The sequence below is a fragment of the Falco peregrinus genome, chromosome 5, assembly GCF_023634155.1.
Source record: "Falco peregrinus isolate bFalPer1 chromosome 5, bFalPer1.pri, whole genome shotgun sequence".
Taxonomy (NCBI): Eukaryota; Metazoa; Chordata; class Aves; order Falconiformes; family Falconidae; genus Falco; species Falco peregrinus.
The window spans coordinates 92,916,355-92,928,716 of NC_073725.1; the positions used below are offsets into that span (position 1 = coordinate 92,916,355).

At 40.2% G+C, this 12,362-nt stretch overlaps 1 protein-coding gene across 3 annotated transcripts in view; it reads left to right on the forward strand.

Annotated features, from left to right (window-relative positions):
* Positions 1–11,847, forward strand: part of SUMF1 (sulfatase modifying factor 1) — a 38,921-nt gene extending 27,074 nt beyond the window's left edge. For 2 of the 3 annotated variants that reach the window (XM_055806287.1, XM_005240213.4), the window contains 2 exons: positions 7,493–7,552; positions 9,970–11,847. In XM_055806287.1, the coding sequence (XP_055662262.1) occupies positions 7,493–7,552; positions 9,970–10,080 (171 nt within the window). In that variant the 3' untranslated portion in view covers positions 10,081–11,847. The remainder of the gene's footprint in view (positions 1–7,492; positions 7,553–9,969) is intronic. The other variant, XM_055806286.1, reaches the window with a different exon arrangement.
* Positions 11,848–12,362: the final 515 nt, after the last annotated feature.

A 12,362-nucleotide genomic window follows, 5' to 3' on the forward strand; every position in this document is an offset into this window, starting at 1 on the left:
AGTGCTTTGGTGTTAAGGTGATGGTGAGAAACAAGTGTGGTGCAAATTTTGCTCTTTGTTGTGGCTGTGAGTTTGCTTAGGCTTTTAAATTCTGCATAAACACTTTGAAGACACTTCAGAAAGTATTTATAAATTAGGTATTAATAATGATGCCTTTAGTTTTGTTGTTTGGGGTTTTTTTTCAGATGGAAACTAGTTGTCAGAATCCAGTGTCTGAGGCAGAGCACTTCAAAGTGAATTCCAAGGGGTTTTTCAGATTAAATGGATAAGGAAACTGAATCTCATAATGTGAGAAGGTGTCTCAAAATAGCCAGGCTGCAGTATCTTCTGAGACATTAAAAATGATTAGCACCGTATCTGTCAGAGCCAATCTCTTAAGTCTCTCCAGAGTACAAATCAGAGTAGCCTATATATAGGATGTGTTCTTTATGCCTAAAAGACTAGGAATTCTTCTAGAGGGTCAGAGTTTGGTGAAAGTTTTTTAACATACTTAGTTTAACACCTGAAATCTTCAAAGTAGCTCTCTATTCTGGAGAGATTTTGGGTCTACTGTGGATTGTTACAAGGAGTGTGTTGAACTTTGCATACAGATTTCTCGCCCTCTATATATTCACAAATAACTACCAAGAGGGACACCTGAAAGGGCTTTCTGAGTTGTTTGCTACTTTTTAAGGTGTTAGATTTTAATTATGCTCTAACCGTGGAACAATGAATGTTCTTCCTCTTCTTTGCCAGGTATAGGACCTGTGCAAGTACTAAAGCCAAAGAAATAAACTTGAAAGATTTTTATGCAGCTCAAAAAGTATATAGAATCAGAGCTTGGTGCTGTGTCCTTGCAGTTACAAGCTGTAAGGTGCCAGGGAACACTGGACACTATTAGCAATAGGGAGGTTTTGGGGATGCTGTCAGAACTTTCAACTTAGTGGCCTTTAAAGGCATCATAATATGTTACAGATGTACCTTTTAAGAGCAGACCACGAGTATAACTGGAGATTTGCTTGTATAGACCTTTCCTTAAGAATTTAAGTAGACACTTCTGCAACTAGAAGTCTCTTCAACTATTCCAGTCCAGGTAGCTTTTATTTTGAATGCTACTTATCAGGTTTGTTTAGTGAGTTGCAAATGTCTCTGTTATCTTTTGACTTAAGGGAATGAAAGTCTCCCCTTTTTACAAGCATACAGGACCAGTGTAGATCAGTGTACTGTGCTTAGACTATTTATGGAAGGAAATACACAATATTCTGTTTGGTGTGGGTTTAAGTAACAAATTGTATGTGACCTTACTTGTCATCTGGAACGTGGCGAATGGTCCCTCGATGTCATGTGAGATAATGGGCTTGTTACCCTCCAGAAAAAAAACGGGAAGCATCCACGCCAGTAACATGCACTTGGTGCAGCAGGATAGTTCGGTGGAAATCTCATATATTGGGAATCTAGAACAGAAATTAGAATAAGCCAAATATAAAATAGCTGTCTGTGGAAAACTCTTCTACATATGGAAATGGAAATAACGTATAAATTTTCTGTATTTCAAGTTGAATAGTGTGTCTCAATTGTGACCTGCTCCTCTAACTTCCCCTCACCTCTCAGCATAGCTCTTGTCTATATTCTGTGTTCACTAACCACTAAAAGCCTTTCTATGCAGAACTTTGTTGTGCATTTAGATTTAGGGTGCCAGGCTGTACCTGCTGTGGCTGTTCTCCAGCGCACACTGTGCATTCTGGGGCCCCTTGCTGAAAGGATTCTTTACTTGAGTGCCTGCCAGGAGATCAGGGAGCTGGCTGTCTCTGAGTTACTCTGAAATTATTTTGCTTGCACACGAAGGCATGCTAGAGTTGCACTGAATAGGGCAGTACAAATAGTCTTGCAGCATGTCTTAATCACTTAAACATGTAAAGTGTTTTTTAGGTGGTCCTACTCAGTTTGTAGGGAATTATAAAATCCACGGAGAAAATGTAAAACTGATACTTCCAACTCCTTCAGTATTGGCTGTGGGTAAGAAGGCAGAGCACTGCTGCTGTCAGAAGTGAGTATGTCTGGGCCGATTTTTCCCCCACTCGTGAGGAAAAACTTCACACAGTTTAAGGCAAACTCGCAGAAACTGTTTCTCTAGTGCATCTTGCAGCTACTATTTGGTGCAGAAGGGCAGGACTAAGAAGCACCAGGGTTGATGGGCTTTATTTTTGTTTGAAAAATGTAAACGATCATTTGGCAGATGGTAGCCAAGTGTGTGTGAGATTAACCGAACCACAATCCCTTTATGGGGCCATTTTAATTGTGGTGACTTCTGGCTCACATTTTTTTTTTTTTTTCATACAATGCATAGTTTCTTATGACCTGCAGTTCTCCATTTGAAAACTGATTTGGCTTAAAACAGGGTGGCCATGTAGCTGACTGTGCATATAAAACTGTGATGCAACTTCAGATAGTGTGTGTGTATTTGTAATGAAAGAAATACAACTTCATTTTTCATTTAAAAAAAAGCTTCTGTGATGTATTTTAATAACTTTTTAAGGTGTGAACCTACTTAAACCTTTGGTAATTCACTGCGTAAGCACTTGTAATTATGCACCCAGGCTATAATATGTCTGTTACAACATTATACAACAAAATAAACTTGCCTGTATACAGTAAATTCTGTTTTCTAAATCTGGGATCAAAGTCTGGACAGCTCTGGCTCTTTACATATGGACAGCAAATGTCCTTCCACTTCAGTCCCAAATGGTGCACTTTTCCAGATAATGGCATAAACCAACATTTTTTGGTGGAACAAAGACTTGCTTGTTTTAATCAAATGTGACTTTAATTTCCATGCTCTGATTAGATTTTATTACAAGTAAGCACAAGCAAAGCAGGTTTCCTTTATCTGTAAGGAAGATACAAGCAAGAGCAGATACTACTGTTGCAGGTTTTCGGTTTGTTTTTCGTTTTGGTTTTTTTGGTTTTTTTTTTTTTTTTGTTAAATTATAAGAAATGTGTGATATTGAGCTGTAACATTATCTGGCCAAAATTAGATGTTTGTACACTCTTACTTTACCAAGTATATTAAATGAACGTGTTATTTTAGAAAAACTATTGTCTGGGGGGAGCTTGGCTTTTCAGGATACCATACCTGAAGTCTGTGTGGTTCTGTGGAAGACAGTGAAGTTTTTTGGGCTTTGGTTGGGTTTTTTTCAGTATTCTCTAAGCAGCCATCGCTCAGAGAGGAATGAGTTTACATTTCTAGATCTGCAGATGTAAGGACTACTAATGTTCTTTGTAAAACAGGAGAAAGTTTAATCAAGTGACGTAGGTAGGAGAAAGACCACCCAGAGGAGAGGACTCTGGTCAGAAGGGCATGTATGGAACTGTTTGTGTACAGCATCAGAAGTAGGGTGTCACTGGTAAGGGACATCTAGCTCTTAATACCTTTCAAGAAATTGAAATCTCTTATTCCAGCTTGTCAGTGGGGATTTGGCTTCTTCCTTTACCTCTTTGGAGCTGGGAACAGGGCCTTGTTTTGGATAACAGAGATGGCTCATGCTGCAGCACCCTTCTACCTACCTACCCAGACAGGTTTGTTCAGGTTCCTGGACTATTTCCTTAGCCTATGTGGCTTCTTCGTGCATGTGACATGTTTGAGGTTTCTTTGGTAAGGCGGTGGTAGAGAAAGGAAGATAAAAATAAGACATGAAGCAGTACAGGGGAAGGACAGCTGGTTGCCTTGAGCTTTACCGCAGTGGCTGAGCTGTGAGCTTGTTGGGAGCTGTAGTAAAGGGCACCTGAAGGAAAGGAAAGGAATGCAAATGCAGCCCTGGGATGCTGACAGGTCATGTGGGGGACTTTGAAGTCATCAGTCTGTAGCATTAGGGCATGCACACAGGATGCAAAAGCAAACCAAAAGCTTGATTCCAATACCATGTTCTCCCTGGGTAGACAGACCTGAGATACAAAAGTATGAAGCAATGTAAATGGGGATGCTCATCAGTCTGGAATAAGAATGTCTTTTTTGCTTGGTTTTGGTTGCTTTCGGATCAGCTTACATGGCTTTGCTAGGCACCTTGGTGATACATGGTGCCTTCTATAGAGAAGCTGAGCTATGTATTGAATGAAAGCATAATCACTGCCTGCTATGTTCAGTGTTAAGGTTCTAATTTTAACTTCACAATAGCCTTCAAATGAGACTGAGTTTTTATAAGCTGCATTTTTAACACTAGGAAGGAGAATAGAATTCACTGTGCCCTACCTTTGAGGATCTGTGGTTCTTTTTTTACTCTCTTAATTTAATTTGAGTGCAGTCACAAGCTGAGAAAGGTATTGATCTAGTTGGTCTCTTGCATGCAATTACTTGTGCATTTGATTTTGTACATATGTAAGTAGCTGGATACAGCTGTGGTGAAGTCTGGTTGTCCCAATTTCCTTTTATCTTTTCCCTTGCTAAACTGCAGAGCAAGACAAAGAAATACCAACAGCGGGAGCATTAAATGTAGCCCATAGACAGTTGTCAAACAGGCAGTGATTGGTTCTCCAGCTAACATCTAGTGTTTTTTTCTTTTCAGAGAACTTTGCCAGTTGTTTTGTGATTAAACTCTTCACCTTTGATGTTTAAAGAATTATCTCTCAAGAGGATAATGTTTTCTCGTATAATAGATTATTGGAGAACACTATCAGATTTTTTTCAGGTGAAGTGTTTCAGTGCTGTAATCCCACTTCAGAGGGGGTGTGTGTCAATTTGACTTGGTTTTTGTTACCAAATAACCTTCTACCATGCAAAAACTGAGCCTCAAAGATATTTTTAATTAATAAAAAGAGCTTATGCAGTCATAATTTTCTTTGGTTCACATGCTGCTTCAGTCTATGTTATCCCTTTACAATTGTTGAAATATAAGATAGTCTTACAGCTTGACAATAAACCTCCTCCTAATCCTCCTCTTTGTTTACAAAAGTTACTTTGGAGCTAATAGCAAAGATTGCTCCTCAGTATTTGTTTGCATTACATTTTTTAATGGGAAATCCTGCTCAACAGCTCCATTGTTTTCTGTTTTGTCTTGTTCTCACGTAACTTTTTTTTAGGGCAGTTTTCTTCTGGCTGGCTCAACCCTGGTTTCCCTTAAAATGAGATTAACAGGCTGTTGGGAGTTGATTGTGCTTGTTAGTGGCTTATCTTACAGTGGGGATCTGTGCATCTACATGAGAGTTTTGTGAAGACAGTTTCCAGAGACCTTGGAAAAGGAGTAAGCCTGTCCTGTGGAGGAGCACCCAGGCTTGGAAATGAGCGGACACTGCTTCTGGGTGTGGTTTTCCTTGAGTTTTTGTAGGGTATTAAACACAGTAGTAGGCCAAACCCTTTTGTTATGTATCTACCATAAACTGCTGTGATAGATGTGAAGCTGCTGAAGTCTCAGTATGGTAACCTTTGGATACGAAGACTTGCAAAGCAGTCAGACTTGGTGGATGCGGTCAGTAGCTTCTGTAGTATCAGCATCAACTTCCAAGGTTCTCTTACAGTCCCTGTGATTTATGTTCAGTGTTGCAAATGCTTGTCTTGTGTAGATTCTTCTAGAACTTCACTTCTGGAAATGCAGGAGCTGGATGAGAGACAGCTATGCCCCTTGATACAGGGTAGGACAGTGCAATGACCAGGTGTAACCAAACTGGCCGAATCACTGGTTGCTGAGAGAAGCTGGGGAGGTGTCATTCCCTCTGAAGTCCCTCTTCAGGAGCCTACTTCTTAAAGTATTCCTGGGCTCAAGAGATACTATGGAAGTGAAATTTTTCTTTGTTGACTGCATTTATATTGGTCAAGAACTTGTCCTTAAGCTTTTGCCGAAAGCACAGTGCCTTTCAGATACTTCCAGGATACATGGCTGGCTGTTGGATAGGAGGAGACAAAATAATTGGCTGATTATTTTTTTTTTTCAGCAGTTGTTTGTTTTTAACCTATTTTAGTACTATTTTGTATCATTTACATACTAGGTAGCAATGAATTCTTTCCTAACTGCTAAAAACTGGGCTGGTAACTTTTCTCTAACTTATATTTACTGATGCTGGTAATGGTCTAGCAGAAAATGCAGGAATTTGGAGAACATTACAGCTCTTCGTTTCTTCCTATATTCCACAAATTCTTCTAGTAAGTTTTTCTAGAAATACAGACTAGATTTATACCAAGCGGTGAAAAAACTAATGCCTATACCTAGAGTTAAGTGAAAGGTTCAGTGGCTTGTACATAAGAAAACATTTTTATTGCACGCTAGTGTAACATGTACAGAAGTAGAAATCCATGCAAATTGGGTTTCTTACAACTTTGAGAGGATTGTTAGTGGCAGTACTAACTTCTAGGCTAGGCTTGCCAGTTAACTAATAAAACAGTTTCTTTTCTTGATCTTGTTTGTCACTTCTATAAGACAGATATTCTTGTGGCTCATTCCTAAAGGTAGTTTCTCAATGTATGTGGCGTGCAGAGAGCATGTTGATACCAGAGGATCTGGTACCAACAGTTGAAACGTGAAGTATGGCAGTACTCTCTAAGCATTAGATGAGCACAGTGTAACTTTAACAGCTCAAAGGAATGTAGTGGGAGAAATGTTCACTTCTGTAATAAATATGCATCAAAGCTAGCAAGGGAGTGCATTACCAAGGAAGCCCAGCTATCTCCTTAAACTATTAGGCCATCCTTTGGAGTTGGAATTAAGAAAAAAGAGTGAAATAACCTCATCAAATCAATTCTAGGGCCAATTTCATAAGCACTTCAAATAAAACATGTAGATTACACTGCAAATGTACAATTACAAAATTGTTGCTCTAAAGTGCTATGTTTTCTCCAGACCTTTTTAGCTGCCATGATCCCACATAATAACAAATTTAATACATAGTGACTGGGAGATGATGCAGAATGTCTTGCAGCACAGTCACTAACTCGTGTTTTGGAGTAGAAAGAGAGTAAGCACCAAACATGGGGCATTACAGCCCTCATCACAACTGCCCCCCAGACACTGTAGCTGTGATGGGAAAGCGGAAGCTCTCTGTATCCCTTCTGGAGGCTCACGGGTGTCCGTGTGTTTCATAGCAGTGGAACTGATGAGAATCTCGGATTTCACTGCCTGTGCAGGCCAGTGTTTGAAAATTTCCTAATCTGTCTTTAAGAAAACCCCCAAAGTGCAGAAACTTAACCTTTTCTCAAAGATCTGTACTCTCTCATGACTGCCACTGTGCTTTTTACAGTGTATTATCAGGTGCCTTACAGAACCAAAGCACAAGGCACTCTTGGCCAGTGGGCAGTAGCTCCAATGTTAAATATTTGCAGCAGTGTGGGGAAGCACAATTACTCTCACCTATCTACAAGTTTTTTACATTATTTCAGGCTTTCTGGTTCAGACACACACAGCTGCGATTTTGTTTGCTCTGAATATTTATGGCTGCTTCTTACCCATCTCCCCATTCCTACAGCTATTTACCTTTACCCTGTAATTAGCAGTTGTTCCTTGAATACTAACCGGTGTGCACTTCTTTACAGAAAGGGCCCTCATCTGGGACCGACAGGGTGAAGAAGGGTGGATCCTATATGTGCCATAAGGTAATGTGAAAAGGCCTGTGGTATCTCCATATTGATCTTTCCTCTGAAAGTACTTGACAACAAAATGATGATCTAACAGATTTTCCTGACAGCCTGGATGCTTGTTAAGGGGTTTCATGCAATTTAAGGAAAGGCAATACCTGATGTTCTTGAGGACTTCTTTTTTGCCAGCTTGGAGTTAAAACAAACAAGCTGCTTTACTCGGTGTGAGTTTTTTAGATGTAGAACTTAAAATTGATGTATGCTTCTAATACCGTTTTCCTTGTAATACTTGAGTGGTACTTGGAGGAGTACAAAGTATGGATGAGCTTTTTAGTTTTAGAATGGTTCTCATTCCAGAAAGAATATCAGGTGTTTGCAGAAAGATTGCTGGGAGGTGAATGTTTCAGCTTAGATGATCGCATACTTGAAATTCTTTCTGAAAAGTTCATGACATAGGTCATGTTTTAAACACTGTTCACGCAGTGCTGGAAAAAATGCTTATTGTAAATCTCTCTTTTCATTAAAACCGTCCTGTTCTTCCCTTTCAGAGCCTGCAGCTGGCAAATCTTCCTCATAATTAGATTAAATTTTCTACAGAGAGATCCCATTTTCTATACTGATTTTCTTCTTAGGTGAAATCAATGTCAGATGTTAATTAGCGGTTTTGATTAAATTAACACTGGAACAGACTTTTCAGTGATGAATAATGTGACCCATTTTAAAGGTTTGTGAAGATTCTAGTTTGTCCTAGTTATCTTTGTAGGTGATAAAACTAGGCTGTGAATCAAGACAAAAACCTCACTGAATAAGATTAGTACAAGGGCTCTGTTAGATGCCTAAAAACTGTGCAGACTCATCCATCTATGCTGTTGCTTTTCTGCCTTTCAGAGCTGACAAAGGCTATAAAATTGCACCTTTTTACAGGTACACTTAGCAGCTACTTTGGTTTTCAAAATAGTTCAGCTTCTAAATCCTGTGGTGTGCTGTTGAGGGTTAGGGTAGACCTCTGCAGTGTGAGATAGCACTAGTGTGCACCATTCTTGTTGACAGCCGCTCTCTGGCTCTGTGTGGGTATCAAAGAGCCGGTGAGGAAGGGTTGTAACGCATGGAGATAAACATCAGTGACCTGCTGCTGCTGCAGGGATGGCTAGCTCACGGGGCTGTTCCCCTAATGGCACCACAGGTTTAAGTTCTCACTGCCTTTGTGGTTGGACAAATTGAACTGTTTAGTAGCTGTGCCCAAACTCCTGAAGGATCTGGGTTTCAAGGAGAAAAACTACCCTCTTCTCCCTGCTCTTCTCTGCTCCCCACAACTTGCCCCCCCAAAAAAAAGGAAAAAAAAAAATACTTGCTTTTTCACTCAGCCATTCCAGAAGTCTGGTTCAGAACCTGACTATATACGGCTGAGCCAGCCTGACTGAAAGCGGTGGGTTTCTTGTCAGAGGCCAGGAGCCTGTAGCAGGAGGATAGGAACAAAAAGGCCAAGCCAGATCTTTTGAAGTAAGAGCAAAATGGGACAGAACTTGGATGGGTTGTACTGGAGTTGAGACATGAATGCACAGTCTGCTTCCCCAGTGCTTTAATAGTGAAATGACCAGTGTGACTGTCCTTCCGTGCCATGGTGGATAACTGCTTCCAGGCACTCAGTCTAACTTAATGTAGCAAGCTGCTTAAACTAGTTAGTTCTTCAGTGTGGAAGCTGCTGTTCCTAACACCAGATCACTGAGAGTCTGTAGCACTGTGAATAGCACGTGTTTTTCATCTTTTTCGAGTAGTGTAAGTATATTAACGTGCACCGAGACATGGCCAAATCCATGCAGCCAAGGAACGTACAAAACTTGTTGTAGACCAGTGTCTATATCTTGCTGTAAAGATGAAAAGGAATATCTGAAATGCAATTGAATGATTTTCAGTGGCTTAATTGTAAACGTAGATGTTTTTATAGCCACCAGCGCAGATTGTATCTTGATTATAAATATCCCTAGAATGCTAGGAATAGTGGGACAGAGCTTCCCTCCAGTTACTCCTTTCTTCATGTTGCATCTCATTCAGTGAAATGTTTTTTGACAGGTGCCAGTACCTGTCTATTTCCATTTACTCCTTAATATACTGATAGATGGATCAAGGCACTGAGATGCTCGCTCTTCCTCTGAGGAGCAGCAGAATGGTCATTTTTAGCTTTTTGCCAGAGATATATATTAGTAATTGACACTCATGTTATCAGACGCTTTGCCATTCAAACTACTTTTAATATCAGCTGCAACTAGTCTCTGCATACAGTGAAATTTCCCTTATTTCTAATGCAGTGATTTTCATCTGTATCAGTTCGCTGATCTGTCAACGGTATTTGAAATGTTTTGCTCTATTAATCTATTGAACTCTTGCCTAAGGAAGTGCAAGCTCTTAAATTCACTTTTTCTTCTCTTGCTCTGCAGTCTTACTGCTACAGGTATCGCTGTGCAGCACGTAGTCAAAACACTCCCGACAGCTCTGCCTCAAATCTGGGGTTCCGCTGCGCAGCAGACACCTTGCCAGAACTGCAGTGACCAGGTGGGCTGTCGCACTGAGACATGAGGGGCTGAATTCACCTAGGGAAGAGGAGATCCCTGCAGTGTCACTTGCCGATGACACGGAACAGAGAAATCTGGTGCTTAAACCTCCTGCTGATGGAGAGAAGAAAAAAAAAAAAAAAAAAAGGAATCCAACACTATTCAGTGTTGCTTGAAGAACCTTCACATATTTCTCTTTGAGGGACCAGGCCTGGACTTTTATCCTGACCCAACTTTTTACTGGTGATCTCTGTTGGTTTTAGCAAATGTGCTGGAGTTAACTAGCACAAAACTGAGCAGAAATGCCTATTGTGTTTTAAAGGTTAATTAATAGCCCTTTCAGAAAAGATCTTTATTAAATTATGTATAGTTTTAATTTCTACACTCAAATTCAGTCAACAAGAACTTTACAAACTTCTAGACAGCTTTAGGAGACACTTGAAGCAGTTCAGAATGTCTAGATAGCTTTAAAAGAAAACTGAAGGAGTTAAGAGTGAGGACTGGCAGACACCATCCATCCGCACGGGCAGTTAGTGCAGCCCTTCTATTACAGTCCTGTTGCAGTGAAAATCAGGTCCAGAAATGTGCTTTTTCTGGTGAGATACTTGCTCATTTTTGGATAGTGCCTTCTGCAACTGAGGGATGATAATCCTCAGGGTGATGGTGATTAGAAATGTTATACATACTTGAATAAAATTTCAAGCGTGTATTTATGCTGAAGACTTATTGATGGAAAAAACGCTGGCAATTTCCTTTGAATTTCTTAAGACGTGATCTAGGCTTATTTTAGGGACCTGCAAATTGCAAAAATGGTATCACCAGAAACTGAAGCTAATAAATTATTCCACTAGAATAGAAGATCATTACAGTGAAAAGATGGCACATGCAACTGTGAGCCCCAAGGCCTAATAAGCTAAGTTTTGAAACTGTTCTGCTTAAATAAAAGGAAAAAAAAGTTCTCGCACTTAAAAGGAGAGGAATTTTAGCAAGGAAGAAGGGAAACAGGGGTAATGAGACCTACCTCATTTTGGAGTCTGAATGTATTTCAGGCTGCTCACAAAGTGTTTTCTGCTGTCGCTTGCTCTAGGACACGGTATCTGGTCATGCTTTGGTGCCAAGCAATTGCTTGCTCTAAGAGGAGACTAAACAAGGACTCTCCCACGCAGTAAGTGCCGACCCAGAATGGCTGTCCTCAAACATATCACAGTGCTGTGCCACTGCCCTCTGATCTGCCCGCGTGTGAAACGGGCCTTCAGCTCTGCCCTCAGCAGTGCTTTGAAATCTAACAGTGCAACGTGCAGGGGATTAATGAAAACTTTTGCATTGATGCTAGTCCCTCTCGGCATGGTCCTTCCTGTAATAAATTGGGTTTGGGGTTAATACAACCTGGAGCTAATACAAATCCATCACTTGCCAGCTGCTTCTCCACTTAGTGTTTCATGTTGAAGATAGTGGAGGATATCTGGGGAGCCCTTCAACAAACACCAGCCTCCAGTGGCGCATAAAAGTAATTCTAGCAAGCAGGAAAAAAGCTATTCCGGATTGTACCACTTGGCACTCACGTAAGCATGATAAAAACTTTAGTATTTTGTGTAGCAAAGACTATCTTACCAGCATTAAATGTTTAATTGAAATCTGTGCATGAAATCTCTACATGTATCTTACTAAGAGCAATAAGCAAAGAATCTATTTTAATTTGTGTCTTTCTAAAAGGCGTGCCCTGCCACAAGAAGGAATATATTTTCTAAAAGATTTTGCCTAGAATTGTTTTGGAGTTTTATTCTGGGAAAAAGATCCTTGAAAAAAATACGCATGATTCCATATGTGGAAAAATTCTTACAACTTTATTTAAGCAAACACTTTCATGATACTACATCATCAGGTATGTCAGTCAATACTCATTGTGCTGTGGGTGGAATGGGGAGGAAAGTTGTCTGCTCTTCTGCAGAGATGGAATGTCTCCCATTGATGCTGCTTTTGTTTGGATAATGGTTGCTGTGTTAATTACAAGATCTTTCCTATTGAAATCTGATCAGATTAATTCAAGAATCTTTAATGAAAGTAAATTGCCAAGCTTCCATGAATACTGAATACTGAAATACTGATAACCATTATTGCCCTTTGAGAGCAGAGAGGAGGGAGGATTACACAGAGCTCAGTCTTTTGAGCTCTGAGCACACGAACTGTGCAGTGGCAGGCAGGGGCTCTGAGCCTGAAGCAAACCTGACGGAAGCAGAGAACAGACATTCAGCAGGCAGAAACAAGGCTCTGTTTTCTCT